Source organism: Dipodomys merriami, unplaced genomic scaffold (assembly GCF_024711535.1).
Source record: "Dipodomys merriami isolate MVZ:Mamm:240054 unplaced genomic scaffold, mDipMer1.0.p SCAF_7, whole genome shotgun sequence".
In the NCBI taxonomy this organism is placed as follows: Eukaryota; Metazoa; Chordata; class Mammalia; order Rodentia; family Heteromyidae; genus Dipodomys; species Dipodomys merriami.
Window position 1 is genome coordinate 46970948 of NW_027206290.1, and position 19525 is coordinate 46990472.

Below are 19525 nucleotides of genomic sequence, written 5' to 3' on the forward strand. Positions count from 1 at the left end.
TTTTTTGTTGGATAAACTATAGACTTCTATCACTCTTGATGTCTTCGGTCAAAATGTTATTTTTTAATAGCAATCTATACATATCAAATATTAATCTAAATTACAATGCCTGATTTCCATTCAAAATAAGAGCCATGGTTTCACTTCCCATGACTTTCCTCACTCTTCACAAATAAAAAAAGTAAACAAAAAAATTTTAAAAAAGCCTAGAATGATTAAAAGAGTAAAGAATGATTAAACAGTAAAGAAATTGAAATAATGCCTGGAAAACAAACAAAAAAAGCAGCAAATAAGCCTAGATAAAATTCCAGAGACTCTTGTACCAAACACTAGGCCCTGAACAAGTGACATGTGCTGCTATGGGTACAATGTCACTGTCTGTGGGCCTACAGGGAGTCATTGCTCCTTAAGACTAGTAAGGCTAGAGAAGGCTTGAACTCTACAAAGTGAAAACAGAGGTTTCTAGAAAAAGTACATGCAGTCCACGGAAGCAGTAAATGGGATCAAAATGACAGCTGAGCAAGAGGCTAAGACAAATAAAATATTGGAGAGTCTCCATATAATCATTAGTATTATGGAAAGGACAATAATATAAGAGGATATGAGAAAAGTATTTATACTGTCGATCCTGGCAGTAAACATTTATTTATTTGGAACAGAGTGAACATTAGAGCTATTTTTTTTTCTTTTTTTTCCAGACAGGATCTTGTTTCAGGTTGGCCTGAAACATGCTATATAGCTCAGGCTGGCTTCTAACTTGTGTGATTCTCCTGCCTCTATTTCATAAGTGCTGGAATAACAAGATTGCACTACCAGTCCAGGTGCTTTCCAACTTCGAACGTCAACTTATGAAGGAAGTATGTAAGACTTGTTTGTAAATTCTTATAAGGAGACTGTATCCAGGTGCTGGGTAACTCAGCCTATGATCCTCACCACTCAGAAAAGGCTAAGGTCTGAGAATCTTGGTTCAGGACCAAATGAGGCAGATAAATATGCAAGACTCTCATCTCCAATTAAGCAGCAAAATGTCACAAGTGGAGGCATGGCTCAAGTGGTAGAATGAAACCATGAAACCCAAGTGAGGACTCAAGTTCAAGTCCCAGTACCATTACAGAGAGAGAAGAACACAGAGACAGAGATGGAGAGTAGGGGAGGGGGTGGAGGTGGGGAGGGGGAGGGGGCCTGGGGGAGAGGGAGAGAGGGAGGGAGGGAAAGAAGAAGGGTGGGAGAGGGGGATAGAGGGGGAGGGGAGAGTGCACCACTTCATAAATTGGCATGCCATCCTTGCGCAATGGCCATGCTAATCTCTGTATTGTTCCAATGTTGTGCTGTTGAACTGAGCACTGGTGTTGCATTTTCTTACATATGTAATTAACAAAATGCTTTATAAAATGACTAAAAATACTTGGAATAATTAGGGATTTCTGCTGTAGGAATAACAGATCAAGAAGCAGCTATTCTAAAGACAAAAAGAGAGGGAAAATAGGTATATAAATGGATATAAAGACTGATTCTGGGTCAATAAAGGCAATGTTAATCGACTGACCCAAAGTAAATGACTTCTTGAGTTTTTCTGCTGAAAGAGGTAATAAATTCCCTTTTACTGTTTCCGTTGGCTTCAATTCTAATTTGTTACATGAAATTTAAAATATTTTGGTTGATACACAGAAAATGGAAGTTTATTAGATGTAATTAAATAGTGTTGACCATGTTGGGCACTGGTGGCTCACAACTGAATCCTAGCTACTCAGAAGGCTGAAATATGAGGATTATGGTTTAAAGCCAGGCTTGGGTAGAAAGTCTGTGGGACTCTTATCTCCAATTAACCACCAGAAAACCAGAAGTGGAGCTGTGACTCAAAGTGGTAGAACACTAGCCTTGAGCAAAAAAGCTCAGGGATAGCACCCATGCCCTGAGTTCATGCCCCATGACTGCCCCCCATCTCCACCCCAAATAGTGTTCACTTACAACACGAATGTCAAACACAGCAATTAAATATATTTATATATATCTATGTACATGTATCTTCCACAAGTCTTGTGCTTTTATATATAAGGTGCATTTTAAAGCCCTTATAAATTATACTGCCTTTTCTCCTAAAAATAAGTTTTACTTTAAATAAATGTTAAATACATTATTTTACACTTAAACTGGAAGAAAAAAGCAAAGTAATAACCAAATTTAACTGATTCTAGGCTGGTCTCCCATCCTGTTGATGGACACCCCTTACCTAGGCTATGTCTAGTCAAAAAGACTTTGGTGGCAAGTCAGATGTCCTATTACTTCACTAAAGAAGGAAGATACCCTTCTCTCTTGAGTTGCTGGCTGGGTAAGGTTAGACACCATGATTTTTTTTTTTTTTTTAAATCAAAGGCTCCTGAAGTGGCTCAGCTGCTGTTGCTGCCTTATCCCATTAGCCAGGGTTGTCCCAGGGGTGATATTCTCTTAAGGCAGTGGATTCTGCAGAGGGAAGGCTGAGCAGCTTCTGGCTAGACACAGCCATCTATGACTGTGGGGCCCGGGGATTGGCTAATACATCATGATATTGCTTTGTTTCAGACTAGACATTGCCAAGTACCTATTTCTTAACCTGTGCTTAAAGGAGACTCTTCAAGACTAACAACACATCACTTTTCAAGTAACTGCATATGCTCCATATTCTGGATCCTTGATTCTAGTACCATTGTAAGAAAAGTTCTACTTGAATGCCTTCACTATTTTTTTTTTTTTTTTTTGGTTGGTTGTAGGGCTTGAACACAGGGCCTGGGTGCTGTCCCTGAGCTATTTGCAAGGCTAGTATTCCACCATTTTGAGCCACAGCTCCACTTCTGGGTTTTGAGTGGTTAATTGGAGAGAAGTGTCTCATGGGGACTTTTCTGACTGAGCTGGCTTTGAACTGCGATCCTCATATCTCAGCTGCCTCTGTAGCTAGGATTATAGCTGTGAACCACTGGTGCCTAGCTCACTAGTTTCTTTTTATTGTAATCATTTGTGATCTCTTGGAAAGTAGTAAAGAACTTCCTCACATTTCTCTGAATTGTTATATGGATGTAATCTTCAACAAAGGAGGTCAAGGTGGTTATAGATAATAAATATAAAATAAAATTCAGCCTACAGAAGGCAGCTGTTGGAAAAGGTAGGGTAGGGAAATGGAATATTGGAAATAGAAGGGGGTCAAGGAGAAAGTGGAGTCCTCAGCAACTTCGGTGACTGAGGTTATAGTTTTTAACATTCAATTTTTTTTTTTTTTTTTTGCTTATGGGTGCTGAGGAATCGAACCCAGGGCCTCAAGCATGCAAGGCAAGCGCTTTACCACTGAGCCACCTTCCCAGCCCTAACATTCAATTCTTAACGTGTATATACTATATGTTAAGTCTCCTTGAAGTTGTTTTCCTCAATTTTTTTTTTTTTTTTTCCGGTGGGTTGTGGGGCCTGAACTCTGGGCCTGGGCGCTGTCCCTCAGCTCTTCAGCTCAAGGTTAGCACTCTACCACTCGAGGCACAGTGCCACTTCCGGCTTTTTTTTTCCTTTCTGCTTATGTGGTGCTGAGGAATCGAACCCAGGGCCTCATGCCTGCAAGGCAAGCGCTCTACCACTGAGCCACCTTCCCAGCCCATTTTCCTCAAACTTCTAAAGTGCCTATCTGTATTCTAGTCTTTAATGTTGCCAAATATGCAAGAAATAAAGCATGGCCATTCTCACATAAAAAATCTTACCCACTGAAAGCCTAGATGGACTAGCTTCTCTGCTGCAGCCCTGGCTCCGTGGTATTTTGCTTCTTTTCTGTGCAGATGCTGAATTGACCAGGACTCTTTGAGCACCAGAGCTCACAGTAGAAAGGGTTGTTGTGGTCAGAACTCGTCCTGGAGATCCAGATCGGCTGCCAGCTAAACATCAAACACACAAATATATTAAAATGTGACTGCCAAAAGAATTGAATAAAACTAAAAAAACAAAAACAAAAAAAACTTCAAGAAATACATGTGATAGTATGGCAGGTTCTAAGTTCAAAGAAAATGAGCCAAGGAAGATTTATACAAAATCATGACCTGGAAAAAAAGTGTACTATATAAGCTATATTTTTAGTTTTGGGGGTACATTTTGGGGTTTGAACTCAAGGCCTGCTTGCTGTTCCTGAGCCTCTTTGTGTTCAAGGCTACCACTCTACCACTTGAGCCACAATGCCACTTTTGGTTTTTGAGTGGTTAATTGGAGGTAAGAGTCTTATGGGAATTTTCTGCCTAGGCTGGTTTCAAACCATGATCCTCAGAGCTCAGCCTCCTAAGTAGCAGGGATTATAGGTGTGAGCCACCAGTGCCCAGCTACTATCATGATTTTTAGAAAGTAAATAATAATCAAATTAATCATATATTTGATGAAATAGTTCATATGATTACGATGTTCTATAATCTATAATAAAATAATAATAATTATTGCCAATACTGGGTTTTGAAATAAGGGCCTTGTACTTGCTTGCTCAGCTATCCATTACCACTTGAAACACAGTTCCTGCCTGGCTTTTAACTGAAGACTTTGTGCCTGGGATAGCCTTGAACTATGATCCTCTAGATCTCAGCCTCTCAAATAGATAGGATCACAGGCATTTGCCACTGGTGCCTAGCTGTGTTAAAAATTTAAAGAAAAAAAAATCCCCATCTCTTACTGCTATTATTTTTGTGAAGTAATAATAATGATAGTTGCCTTCTAAGATGACTCTAAATGGGTAATGTCATATATTCATTTTCAACTTCTACAAAAAACTTAAATATTGACAAAGTTAGTTCAGCTGAAAAAGAATAGCAAAGGTTTTTTGGGTGGCCTTATTTTAGGATACACAAGTACTGAGAGTAGAACAGGATTAAGGCAAATGTTCAGGAAGTCAAGAGGAGATGTGGTTAATGAGCTAAAGAAAGAGCTACAAAAAAAATCTTTTCAGAGACTTGGACGTAGGTTAAAAAAAAAAAGAAACATGAATTTGTATGCTGAGATTACAAATGTGATCCACCATGCCCAGTTCATGCATGAATATATGCATGTATATACTTGTACTTATATGTGTGTTACCAGGGAGTTGACCTCAGGGCTCCATGTTTGCTAAGCAGGTGCTCTACTGCTGAAGCCACAATTCCAGCCCTTGGTATGATTATTTTTGAATCAGTCTCAGTTTTTTTTTCTAAGCCAGCATGCATAGACCATGCTCTCTCTACTTGTACTTCCTGTTGTAACTGGCACACACTATAAACCCAACTATTGGTAGAGATGGGGGTTTGCCAACTTTTTGCCTGGCCTGGCCTAAAACTTCAATCTTCCCAATAACTATCTCCCAAATTAATTTTTTTGCTTTTGGTTGGTCATGGGGCTTGAACTCTAGGCCTGGATTTTGTCCCTGAGCTCTTCTGCTCAACACTCTACCACTGGAGCTTTTTCTACCACTTCCAGCCTTTTCTGTTTATGTGGTGCTGAGGAATCGAACCCAGGGCCTCATGAATGCAAGGCAAACACTCTACCATTGAGCCACTTTCAAAACCCCCAAGTTAATTTTTAAAGGGATGAATCCTGTTGTCAATCAGTTTTTAAAGGGATGAATCCTGTTGTCAATCAAAACACTTTATATTTATGTAGAACAGTGTTGAATAGAAAATGGACTAGGTAATCGCCAGATAGAACATTCAGAATCTAGAGTTAGAATTAGATTCTGGAATCTAGATCCTGAATGATAACATACAAAAACTGACTTACATTTAAATAAACCTTTACAAAGCAACCTTTTCCTTTCTTTAGACACCACTTATAATAACAAGAGAGTCACTGTTCTCCATGTGTAATTTTGCCCAATAATGCCTCATTTCTAACAAGCAGATTAATGAATTCAGTGCTAATGGGAACAATCATGGCATGTAAAAAAGAAACAGTGATAACAGGGCAAGGAATGGGTAAACAGACTTTGGTCAACAGATCTGCTCTTTCCTTAGGGAAAAGTGACTTTTCAGTTCTAGCCAGTTATAATACTGACTAGATTTTGGGATTTTTAAAACTAGAAGTTTTATTTACCTGATTCTTTTTTCTTCTTTAGTATAGTATGTTCTGAACTCAGTGTCTTGCACTTGTTAGGGAGATGTTTTACCAACCATGTAATACTCGTCCACTCAAACTTCCCGATTTTTTATTATATTGTGCTGGCCAAATGATACATGACTTGAGTAGTGGAGGCGTTCTATGGGGTTACTGATCTATTAAAGGTCACAACCTTTGATAGTTGTTCTTGGCATGGTCTTGCTTAGTATAGTTTATGATCTTGCCTAACTCTTAAATTTTATCAGCATACAAAATAAAGCTTATCTTTCATTGGTGAAAGCAATATTGCAAAACAAAGTAGTGTTCCCAGTGAAATTAACAATTTACCAAATGAGCAGAAGGAATTCTGAATCACTGTAGAGCAATTACACAAGTCTACTTAAAAATGACTGATCATTTGAATGTTCCATGATGTTGCAGGTCAAGAATCTTCAAGTCTGGTTTCTTTTTGTTACAACCTTAGGGATAGTTGAGGCACCTGCTTTCTCCATGCAGTATCTACTAAACATACACACCACAACATCCAAACACCCAACATGCCACAAACTCACAATGCAAGATAGGCCAATGGAATATTTCATGGGAAAAGTTGCAACAATATAAAAAAATAAGGAACAAACTGAGCACGTACAATATTTGGTAATTTTTAAAAAATCAATATAAATTTGTGGAAGTGGAGGTGTTGATAGGAGAGATTGGAGAATTCTTTGGAAAGTGGTTCTATTCAGCAGACAGGAAACACACAGTTTAGAAACACATCAATTGTACTTTTATTTTTCCCCGTGGTCGTGGGGCTTGAACTCTGGAGGCTTGGGTACTGTCCCTGCACTCTTCAGCTCAAGGTGAGTGCTCTACCGCTTGAGCCGCAGTGCCACTTCCCGTTTTCTAGTGGTTTATTGGAGATAAGAGTCTCATGGACTTTCCTACCTGGGCTGGCTTTGAACTGTGATCCTAAGATCTCAGCATTCTGAGTAGCTAGGATTGCAGGTGTGAGCCACCAGCACCCAGCTATCAATTGCACTTTCTATGCTAGATTTATTGAAGTTATTAAAAACCACACAAGCTTTCTTTCTAGATATTTAAGTTCATGCCCATTTCTATGAAATAAAATTGGTTTTAATCACTACCCTCTTCTCTTCTCTAATACCTTCTGATCCCTACCAAGACTGTGATAATTCTGGTGCCTATAGTCTATTTGGAATTCTTTATACTTGGAAGAAAATACCAAGACTCTTTTTCCAGTAAAGAACCACCAAGGCTAATTATTTCCTTTAGGAAACCACAGAGTTGATGAAAGGGGCCTGGTATACCCAGGAAGTACTATGTTTACAGAAAACATCCTAACTGCTAAGCTTGAAATTGTCTATCTACTTTTCTCTGTGAGCTACCATTTTATACAGTTTGAGGCACTTTCAAACATTACCAAAGGTATTGGGTTTTTTTTGAATGTTTGTCTTATCTGTAGGGTTGATTCAAACAATTAAAACAATTCAGGCTTTTGGCAATATAATAAACACATACTAAAACAAACAAACAAACAAAAACCCTGACAGGTTTTGCTTCAATATGATTACAGAATAATGGGATTACAGAACATTATTTAAGAATTTCTGCTGAATAGAACCCAGTTTTGGTAATGGATATAGGTGATCAGACAGAGATGCACACATAAAGTCTATAGATTCTTACCACCAATGGTATTAGCAGATTGTGATCCTGAACAAGTGTAAAGGCAGAGTTAGGGTAAGGGTTATAATCCATGAAGAGGGAAAGAGCAGTTTTTAAATGGAATGGCAGGTGAAAATAAAAAAGCCTTAGTCAGTTCTTAGCAAAACAAAACAAATACCGAACACCAAAATAAAAGCAAATTTTAAAAACTCCTACAGCATAGACGTCTGTAACAAAAGTAGTATACTTAGTAGTTTTCATAGCTGAAAAACAGAAATCACTCATGTACAAAGCAGATGAAATGAAATTGCAAAAATAAATGTAATTCTTCAGCTTTTCTATTAGTGCTAGTCCAAATATTACATGTTTTTTATTTAAAAAAATTAGTTGACAACTAGATGTAGAAACAATTGTAACATAGCTGAAGACAAATAAATGAAAAAGCTACAAATTTCATCTCTCTTAAGATTAACAGATGAAAGATGAGGTGAGAGAAGGGGGGACAAAGTTCACCACAGGCTTTACAATCATCTGTACACAACCAGTGGGAAACAACAAAAAAGGGACAATTCTTTCATGAGTATAAATCTACTAGTTTCTCCATAGGTCTGTTTTCATTTATTTTGGTTAGCCATTAGAACACACCTGCTTTGATCCAAGAGTTATTATTATTCTAAATGATGATAAAAACAACACGGAAAGACCATGCAATCCCTTATGAATTACTTTACAACAAAGTGAAGATGGAAACCACGGTGATATTTCTGTACAAATATGTTATAAAAGAAACTTGCATACAAAGTATTTATCTTTTTCACAAAAGATTTTGGAATGCAGTATGTTATTACTCAAGCAAGCAAGCAAACAAACAAAAGCTTTCTAATGTGATGATTTTAACCTAAGTAATTTATTTTTTATTTATTTTTTAACCTAAGTAATTTATAGGGGAAAGACTTCTGATCTTCAAGGTCCTACTAGATCTAAAAAGGCATATCATTGTGTTCTCATACTTTTGAGGATTTGGAGTATTGTGGATCAAGTTTCAAAGTAAAAATCAAATGCAAAGTTACTGCTCTATTTTCTAATGAAGTGATCTAAGTTACAATATGTATGAAAAGGCAGATTCTTAAGTAATATTTAAAAACAGGGAAAAAATTCCCAGTTTTAGAAACATTCTTCTTAGAATGTTCTAAGCTCAACCTTAGTATAACTTTAGAAGACCACTAATACCTCACAGTTTCTGGTTTTCTTTAGTTTCCCATGCTTTAAATACCCTAACTTCATCATTATCTATTTTTCTTTCTCTCATGAAGAAGGTACAGAAATATACAAAAGCAGTGTAAAATTGAGTTGACATATGATTAATATTCATAATTAGGACAATTTTAGCTAGCTCCGTATAGAGTATTTACTCTGGGCCAAGTACTGCTTCAAGTGTATTAAAGAGACAACAATATTCAGTCCTATGACGTAGATGCTATTTTCCTTTACATTCTATAGGAAAGTATGCACAAATACAGTTACTTTACAAGGGCAAGGATTCCATCCTGGGCAGTATGGCTTGAGAGTCTATGGTTTAAATCAATATTTCTTAAAGTTTCTACAACACAAATCACTTGATGGTCCTGTTAAAGATCAGTGTTACTGATTTGTGATGGTAGATGGGATTCTGCATTTCTAACTGGAACCCAGGGGATGCAGACGCTGGTTTTGTAATACATATGGAAGAGTGAGGCTCCCAACTACTAGGCTAATGCTAATACACAGACTAATGTACTCTCAAAATCATTCCAAAACATGTAGACTTGGGAAAGAATGTAATAGTATGTACTCTTGATTGCCTGAAAGAAAAGCCCTTGCCTACCAGATACTTATCATTCTTCCTAATTGTAAGTAATCTCCAAGTGGAAAATCAACTTTAGTGGGTATTTCTGCTTATTTTTAGGGATACTATTGAGTGTTCCTATTAGTACTCTGCCTGGATATTTCTGACTCTGAGAAAAGGAGAAACTTTGAGGCAAGATGAGGGTGGGTAATTAGCATTCTGTTCTCTTTAAGGCTCACTCTTGCCCTTTGATGCCGAGATCCAAGAAATTAAGACTTTAAAAAAAGCAGACAGGACACCCACAAAGACAGTTAAATCTATTTTTTCCAAAATAATCAAGTATATATAGGATAACTTCCACAACTATTTCCCTAGAAAAATTCCTGATTTAGAGTAATGCTAATAAAAATCTCTTAGTAAAAAATTAAATGGGAACAAATAGTTTAAAGTTAATAATGCCAAAAATGTATGTGTTATCAGTCTGGTATGTATAGAAATACAGTTCATTTTATCTACACCTAAATTTGTGCTGTTTAATTAGGGTTCTTATTAGGAACTCAGCTTTCAATAATACAGCAAAAATATAAATCTTAAATTTAAATGGAACACAGAAGAATTGGTCATTAAAGTTGATTTTTGCTCATTACAAGTGTGTCTGTAAAAATACTAACTAAACATAAAATGTTCTAATATATTTTGGGGAGAATAAGAAGATACCAGTTTACGGTTTTTGAGTTGCATTAGTAAGGTGCAACCAGATTCTAATGGCAATTATTTTGCCTGTAAAAGACAAAATTTTCCACATTTGCAAGTTTCTGAGTATAATGTGAAAATCTGAATGCTAAAAATTGTGTTATTTAAAAGTATGTCCATGCAAAAGTTGGATAGTAGATGAGGTTTTTCTTTCTAAGTGATAGATACCAATGATGTGGCCCTAATAACATAAAGACAAGACAACACCCACTCAAAAAATTCCAAAACATGCACATCAACTGACTCAAAACATTGAAAAAAAATACCTTCATTTTTTTCAGGTGATGAAGAACCTAAAGTACAGAACAAGAACTCAGTATGTGGCTTGCCTTTTGTCAAATTAGCTTTGATTTATCCACTGGCCAATTTCCCAATATGGTAATACACAAGTACCACTCTTATCCTAACAGACCAATAATAAATAGTACATACGCTGAGACTGAGACACCATTTTTGTTCGGCTTCTTCCTCTAGAATCTGTCTTGGCATTTCCCATACCAGCAAGTGGTGCTGAAAGCTTTGCTCTCACCCGGCCTGAGGAATAAAGTATGATGTAATTAAGAATAATTTTTAATAATAATATTTAGCATTAAGAGGAAAACTCACTGTCTTCAAGTACTAACCTTTTCTAATAGTGTAACCTTTATATTTCTCTTAACAGTTTAGAACTACATAGATTTTTCTTTTTTTTTTTTTTGAGACAGTTTCATTCAGACTGATTTTAAACTTCCCATCTCAGTTTCTAAGATATGCCAGCAAGCCCAGACCCATAGTTTTTCATGTGTTATATTGGTTCTCCTCCTCCCCCAGATTCTTTGTTAGTGTTGGGGTTTGAACTTAGGGCTTTGTGCTTGCTAAGTAGGCACTGCTGAACAATGTCCCCATCTCTTTTATTGTGCTAGTTACTGTTGAGATGTTATTCACCCATTTTAAGGGTTCTGTGGTAGCTGGGATACTCAGCTATTGATTAAGGAACAGACCAGCATACTCAGTCATTGGTTAAGGGCCTTGCAAACTTTTCTGCCCAGCCTGGTCCTGAACTACTACACTTCTGTCCTCTGCCTTTCAGGTATGAGTCATCAGCATCCATTTGTTGTATTGTTTTTTGTTTTAACATGCTGTACTACAAACTAACTTCCTGTCACGGGGAAGAATAAAGCAAAGCTAGGTTTCCATTCTTAATTTACAAGTTAGTAATTACAATTTCTAGGAAATTTAGATTATTCTCAAGTCCATTTTATAGTTTTAAATATAAAGCTAATCTTAGAAACAACAACTCAATCATTTTTATTGAAAATGTACCTTTAAAGGAAATGGCAGGAAATACTGGAAAAATGTTATATATATATGCATATGTATACACATATATATATATATACATAACATATATAAATATACATATACATATATATGTGTGTGTGTATGTCTCACACACACTTTATTTTGTGCCAGTCGTAGGCTTGAACTCAGGACCTGTGTGCTGTCCCTGAGCTATTTAGTTCAAAGATAATGCTCTACCACTTAAGCCACAGCTCCATTTCTGTTTTTTTGGTGGTTAATTGGAGGTGAGTATCTCAGGGACTTTCTTATGCAGGCTGACTTTCAATCAAGATCCTCAGGTCTCAGTCTCCTGAGTAGACTGCACAAGCCACCAGCACCCAGCAAAATGCTTATTTTATTTATTTATTTATTTATTTATTTTTATGCAAAATGCTTATTAATCTTTTTACATCAGATAACAGATATATATGGATAGCCTTTAATCCTTTCCTTTCTGAGCCAATTCCACTTAGAGAACGAATAAAAGAAATACTTAACATATGAGCCAGCCTTTTTCTCAGTATATTTATTTTCTTCTTTTTGGCTGTATTACTTTTTCCCCTACCACTTCCTCATCGTTTTCTATAAAATTAGGCCACAAATATCCTCCCTTTCCATCTGAAATTCTTAAACCAAAGGGAATAAGTTTATTTCAGGACTTCAGGAAGTTACTATAGTAAAAACAAGTGGTAAAAAAAAAATACATGTTAGCTGGGCACTAGTGACATACTACCACAATCCCAGCTACTCAGGAAGTAAGATGGAAGGAACACAGTTTAAAGTTAGCCCAGGCAGTAAAGTCTGTGAGACTTATCTCACAATTAACCACTAAAAATCTGGATGTAGAGCTATGGTTCAAGTCTTGAGCACAAAAGCTCAGGGAAAGCACCCAGGCCCTGGGTTCAAGCTTCATGACCAAAAAAAATGAGAAAAAAGAAAGCATATTATTACCAGGTACTTTGATGTTCTCATGTAGTAGCATCAAAGAATACCAAATGTACCAGAAAGGAAGGGCTCAGAATCCCTCTTAATGAAAATGTACGAAGTGAATAGAATGTAAAAAATCCTGGCTAGCCAGATATGACTATATGAACTAGGGAAAAATATAGTGGAGTATGGATAAATTTAAAATTAATCAGCTGGTGAGGGAAGAAAGTGATAAGAATTAAGAATAAAATATAAATAAGCAGCAAAATTGGAAGGGTCCTAGCATTCCACCAACTTCAAGGACCATAAGGAGCCTACAGTTTTAGGTCTTTTACAAAGTCTGTTTTAAGTAGGATATAATGCCCTCAAAAGTAGTAACTAAAAAGAAGAGACCAAATTACTATAAGCTGCCATTAGGTGCCACAATGTCAGAAATCATGTTTTTATAGATACTTCAGCTTAATTGTAAAGTTTAGAACCAATACAATTTAGTAAATATGAGACCATAAAAAGTTAAGCCTATTTAGTTCTGGACATAAGAAAATGTCATCTATGAAAGAGTCAGTAGAGAAATAATGTGTTTCAAGTTGAGGCTCTACTAAGTCTGGGGCAGAATAAATATAAAATTCACTTTGAACAAGGGAACCCATTTTCTAGTTACTGATTTTAAAATAAAAGATACATTTCAAAGAACACTATAAAGCTTTTAAACTCCAAAGCTATAACACATGCTCCTGCAAAATAAAAACGAATCATCATTAACTAAAAACCCAAAACCCAAAACAATTTTAACATCATTAATGGAATAGATGAAATCAAGTATTAATTCTGTGATAGTATTAAATGTGTTAAACATGTTTTTCTGGAGTGAGATGATCCAATATAAAAAGCAGAACTGAAGAATGAAGAATTAAAAAAAAATCCATACATAACTAAGACAATCAAATGTAGAACTGGCAAATTATGAAGATTTGCAAATAAATTAGCCTGTTTTAGTTTTAATATTTAATTCCTATGAAGGAAGAAAGTAATGTAGAAGTATTTATATTACTAACAAATGTATATTTCTTACCATCTTCAGATGCTGTTCCTAAATAAGAGAAATAAAACAGTGTTTCAACAAATTCTGCCAATGCTGCTACCTCATGCCCCCGGCCCGAGAGTAAAATGAAAAATTGAAAACAAAACAGCTACTTTTCAGTGTAACAGAATTTAACTGTGTAAGTTAATTTTGAGATAATCTAATTCACAGGGCACACAAAAAGTGAAACTGAACAACTAAAATAGTAACATTCTAATGAATTTTTACTTCTTTCCCCGATAAAATTTGAAATGGTGAGAGAAAATGGAGAAATTAATCACTCAAGAAATACAACTCTTCTGTACAAATGAAGTTTTTTTTTGGGGGGGGGAGTGCAGCACTGTGGTTTGAACTCAGGACCTCATGCTTGCTAGGTAGGTGTTCTACCACTGAGCTATGCCTCTAGCACTATTTTTAAGAAGGAACTTTTTTTGGGGTGGAGAGATGTCAGTCATGGGGTGTGAACTCTAAGCCTGGGTGCTTTCCCTCAGCTCTTCAGCTCAAGACTAGTGTTCTACCACTTAGGCCACAGTGCCACTTCTGGTTTTCTAGTGGTTTACTGGAGATAAGAGTCTCAAGGACTTTCCTGACCGTGCTGGCTTTGAACTGTGATCCTCAGATCTCAGCCTCCTGAGTAGCTAGGATTGAGCCACCAACACCTGGCAAGAAGGAACTTCTCTGTTCTAGCAGATCTCAACCTGCAATTCTCCCATCCTTAATCTGTTGTCAAGCAGCTAGGAGTATAGGTATGAAACATCAGTACCCATTCCCGAGTGAATGAGAATGAAGTGGACATAATTTTTGTGTGTATATTCAAAATGTAGACCATAAAAGGATGAGGAGAAAACAAATAGAAAAGTATGGAAATTTAATCCAGGATCTAGACCTCATTTACCCAGTCTTTTCATCAAGCTATATATGCAGTTAAAGAATTATCAATCTGATTAAACAGGTTTTTACTCAATATTTGTGTAAATTCCCTAAGATGTTAGTGAAATCTACCAACAATGATCAAGAACAAATGTTAACTCCTTAATAAAGGGAATAAATGAATGCCTTCATGTGTAGTTTTGAAAATACATGATTGAACATTAGGGGAAGTAACACTTCAGGTGACAGAGGTGACTTCTCACATTAGTTTATATTCCTCACCCAAATAAGAAAATATTTTAATCAGAAAGTGATAAAAAAACTTTTTCTAGAGAATGTAGGAAATTAGAGTGATAGAAGGGATATCAAGGGTATGATATACAGAACGTATCTGTTGATGAGTGTCATTTCATTCACACTTTTTTATGAAACACTTTGATCATATAATAGAGATTAATATAATTGATATACATGTACTCAACTCAAGATTAAATAATGTCCCATTTCATTAAAGTGGAAGATATAGACATCAACTCTAAGAACTCATAGATAATTGACAGCGGGTTTCACTTTTAAATAGATCTCATTAAGTGACTTATAGGCTTACTTCTAGATAACTCTGTGGAATCTGACAGACTGAAGAGAAAGTACAGATAACGTGCTGCTAGAATCAGACCAAGGATTGCTATTGAAGCAAGGGACTAAAATATCATTTGAATTTGTCAAATGTCATTTGTTCCTTTACATCAGAATTAGTAAACTGGTGGATCAAATGACTTAGGTGATTTTTTTTTCCATTTTTCTGAGTAAAATATTGTAGACAGAACAAAAAATTAAGCATATTCAGAGAAATATTTCTAAATAGGTCATGCAGAATGTTTAAGGCAACTGATTATATTACAGCAAAAAGAAAGGTACTATTTGAGTAAATAAAGCAATACAAAAATGGCCACACATTGGGGCTGGGAAGGTGGCTCAGTGGTAGAGCGCTTGCCTTGCATGCATGAGGCCCTGGGTTCGATTCCCCAGCACCACATTAGCAAAAGGAAAAAAAAGCTGGAAGTGGTGCTGTGGTTCAAGTGGTAGAGCGCTAGCCTTGAACTGAAGAGCTGAGGGACAGCGTCCCCCAGAGTTCAGGCCCCACGACCAGACCCAAAAAAGAAAAACAAACAAACAAAAAAACAAAAAATGGCCACACCTAAACCCAAAATTCAACCTGAGAATCATGCAGCCATTATCACATTAAGAATCTTGGTAAATAAGTAGCATATTTCCTAAATTTTAGAGAAAAATTAACGAGGACCTAAGAGCTATAAATGTGTAGTATAATTATAAAAAGAAGGTCTTACCATCCATCTTGTCAGAAGTATCCTCTTTGATGAAAGAGCAAGCAGAGAACAGAGGAAAACTTAGTATATTAGAAAAATGATTTTATAATCAGTAAAAAACTTCCTTTAAAGACAGAGTTCGTTGCACAAATGTTTACTGTCTTATTGCTCATCCACCCCATTATTTCTTTGAATTTTCAGGCCAAATAACCTCAACCATCTCTGGCTGAACTTAACAGTTCCTCTGGCTGAACGTAACAGTTCCCTTCCTTAATATCTCTTCTTGGTAGAGCAAATTATACAACCATGTAATCATGCATCCTGGTATCTGACATTACTAAAGATCTGACTACCCAATTTGGGTATCCTTTTGTCTCATAAATCTCAGCCATGAGTACAACTGCCTCTAAGTACTATCTTACATAAGCTCCCAAATGCACAGGTGGCTGTGGGAAGTTCAAGAATGTTTCCTCTCTTGTATTCCCTCAATGTTTGTTCTTAAGAACCTCTTGGCACATGATCCTAGACCAACTCCTCAGACAGAAGGTGAAAACTGCCTTCAAACCTGCCCTACAAATATTGTATTCAGAACCTACCACCCTCTTAAATGCCTCCTCTTCCTTTTTCAGGGAAACTAGTATATCCAAGTCCCCCTGTCTTCCATGGGAACTTTGCCATGAAATCTTTCATTCTTGTATTTCTTTCTTCTTGTACCAACTTATTAGTATACAAACACATTTAATATGAACAATTTTTTAAAAAGTACAGATAATTCCTTCAGTGCTTTTTTAGTGTGTGTATGTCGGTTGTGGGGCTTGAACTCTAGGCTTGGGCACTGTCCCTGAGCTCTTCAGCTCAAGGAGAGTGCTCTACTACTTGAGCCACAGCACCACTTCTGATTTTCAGGTGGTTAATTGGAGGTAAGAGTCTCACGGACTTTCCTGCCTGGGCTGGCTTTGAACCACGATCCTCAGATCTCAGCCTACTGAGTAGCTAGGATTACAGGTATGAGCCGCCAGCATCCAGCCCTTCAGTATTCTTTCACCACTTTCCTTTACTACCTTCTTCCATCTCATCCCTCCTTTTTGTGGTATTAGGATTTGAATGCAAGGCCTAAAGCTTGTTAAGCAAGAGCTCTATCACTTTAGTCCCAGTCGCTGCCCATTTCTTCCATCTCCACTTTTTTTTTGTTGGAGATGAGGGCTTGGTATCTGAGATTTGCTTTCGCTCATTGGCTGGTGTTCTATGACTTGAGTCATGCCTCCAAGCCCCCTTTTGTTACTTTTGATATACGGTCTCTCACTCTCACCTTTATGTTCAGCCAGATTAGACTGTGATTTTCCTATTATGCTTCCCACATTGCTGGGATGATAGGAGTAAACCTCCACACCTGTATTTTTATTAGTTGATAGGGACTTAAGCACTTTTTGCTTAGGTGGGCCTCAAACAATCCTCCTGATCTCTGCTTTCTATGTAGTGATGTATGTAATATAGTTTGTATGTAATTCAAACTCATGTTTGTATTCCAAATACAATTATTAATGCCTTCTTTCTTCACTCCTTTCTTGACCATCAAGCACACCACACAGATTACAGATTCTCCTCCTACCTTGTTCAATAAACTGAAATCCAATTTCTACCCATATGACTTTACTGAAATGATTTGGTTTCTTTTCCATTCAATTGTAAGTTTATGAGAATATTCATAAATATGCATATATATTAAAGTTTCCTTCACATGAATTTCTGCCTATTTCATATCACATCAATCTTCTCTTCATAGTTAAAAGTAAATTTCAAAATACTCATGATAACCTTTACTGACAAATAATTTAGTAGCTTTAGGGGAACAAAAATCAGTAGCAATTGAAGAATATGTAATGTTTAATACTGATAGCGCTCACTCCTGATTTCTATACCACTATACTATGTACTGAATACTTCCAGTGTGAGGTCTCAAATCGACTTCAAACTCAACCGAACTTTAGCTTTGCAATTTTAGTTCAGAAGCACACAAAATACTACTTTTGAATTGTTTTATGTCCAGTCATGATAAATAAGGATGAAAGTTGAAGGAAAAAGGTTTACAGGTCATAAGTATATAAGAAGGTTATTACAGCCAGGTGCCATGGCTCATGCCTGTAACCCTAGCTACTCAGAAAGCTGAGATCTAAGGATCCTGGTTCAAAGCCAGCCTGAGCAGAAAAGTCTGTGAGACTCTTATCTCCAATAAACTACTCAGAAAACCAGAAGTGGCTCTGTGGCTCAAGTGATAGAGCACTAGCCTTGAGCTGAAGAGCTGAGGGACAACGCCCAGGCTCAGAGTTCAAGCCCCACAGACAACAATAACAACAACAAAAAAGAAGGTTATTACATAATAGGATGAATGCAGGACAGTGAAGTGGGTTTAAAGTAGAAAGGGAGAAAGTAAGGAACAGGAGCATCTTTTATCTACTTTCTAGAAAGAGTAATAAGCCAGCAGCAGCTGACTGTCCCTGCAATTGAACTGAGGTCGGATGAAGAAAAAGGAGAGGAGATCAAGATGTACTGTACTCACAAACCTACACGTTGAACTGAAACCCTTTTGTACAACTACTTAAAGACAGTGAACAAATACATAAGAAATAGAAAAGTGCTGACAGTGAACAAATACATAAGAAATAGAAAAGTGCTATCTTTCCTACTCTAATAAAACAAATAAGTAAATTATAAACTAAACAACCAAAAGAAACAAATTAAATCAATCTCATAACACTAGAGTTTATAAAAAAACAGCTGCAAATTATCTTTCAAGTTCACACTAAAATTATTATATCATTATATTTATTGGAGATCAAGTTATGTTTAGTATACAATTCAATGTTTTCAATATAGTCATATACTCTCACTACTAACTCCAGAATATTTTCATCACTCCACAAGGTATCTTGTATCTATTAGCAACCTCTCCTTATTTTACTGCCAGTCAAATATACTTAGTGATTTTGTGAATTTGGCTACTCTAGTCTCTTCATAGAACTGAAAACATAGTTCTTTATGACTTCATTATGAATTCAAAGTTGTTGATACTTAGAAATATGTATATACATGTATTTATATATGTATACACACATTTCCTTAACATAAATTAATGACTTCCTCATTCCACATACACCAAGCTATTTCTTCATTAAGATAAAGGGTAAATTTCAAACACATTTATCTTTGCTAATGAAGTATTCAGTAAAAGACTACAAAAACAACAAAAAAGTAGGAATACATAGTTTAATATTGCACCTATTGCCTGGATTTTATGGTATGCATTTTATGATTAAAATTCCATTCCATTCTATGAGTAAATCTCACTTGACCATTCACCAGTTGTTGAACAAATGAGTTGTTCCCCCTTTCTTGGCTGTTATGAATTCTGTTGCTATGAACATTCACATACACATTTTTGTAAGAACCTGTTTTTCTATTCCTCATGGATGTATCTAGACTAGAACTGCTAAGTCCTTCGGTAATTATATGTTAAGCCTTTGAGAGACTGCCACATTATTTCAAAGAGGCTGCATCATTGTACATAACTATCAGCATTATGTAAGGGTTTTCTGCATCCTACACAGCAGTTGTTATTTGTAGGTGTCCCAAAGGGTATTTATTAAGTTGTATCTTACTGTGATTTTGATTTATATTTCC

The 19525-nt window shown here is 36.3% G+C and overlaps 1 protein-coding gene and 1 pseudogene across 50 annotated transcripts in view; both read right to left on the bottom strand.

Moving 5' to 3' along the window:
* The window catches only part of Clasp2 (cytoplasmic linker associated protein 2), a 209738-nt gene that overhangs the window by 70492 nt on the left and 119721 nt on the right, over window positions 1-19525 (bottom strand). For 23 of the 50 annotated variants that reach the window (XM_070006519.1, XM_070006525.1, XM_070006516.1 and 20 more), the window contains 4 exons: window positions 15869-15892; window positions 13641-13658; window positions 10754-10855; window positions 3717-3887 (listed from right to left, as the gene is read on the bottom strand). In XM_070006519.1, the coding sequence (XP_069862620.1) occupies window positions 3717-3887; window positions 10754-10855; window positions 13641-13658; window positions 15869-15892 (315 nt within the window). Of the gene's footprint in view, window positions 1-3716; window positions 3888-7764; window positions 7792-10587; window positions 10615-10753; window positions 10856-13640; window positions 13659-15868; window positions 15893-19525 lie in introns of all 50 variants that reach the window. The other 27 variants (XM_070006510.1, XM_070006512.1, XM_070006509.1 and 24 more) reach the window with 4 other exon arrangements.
* On the bottom strand, window positions 1248-1344 carry LOC138817441 (U6 spliceosomal RNA; annotated as a pseudogene).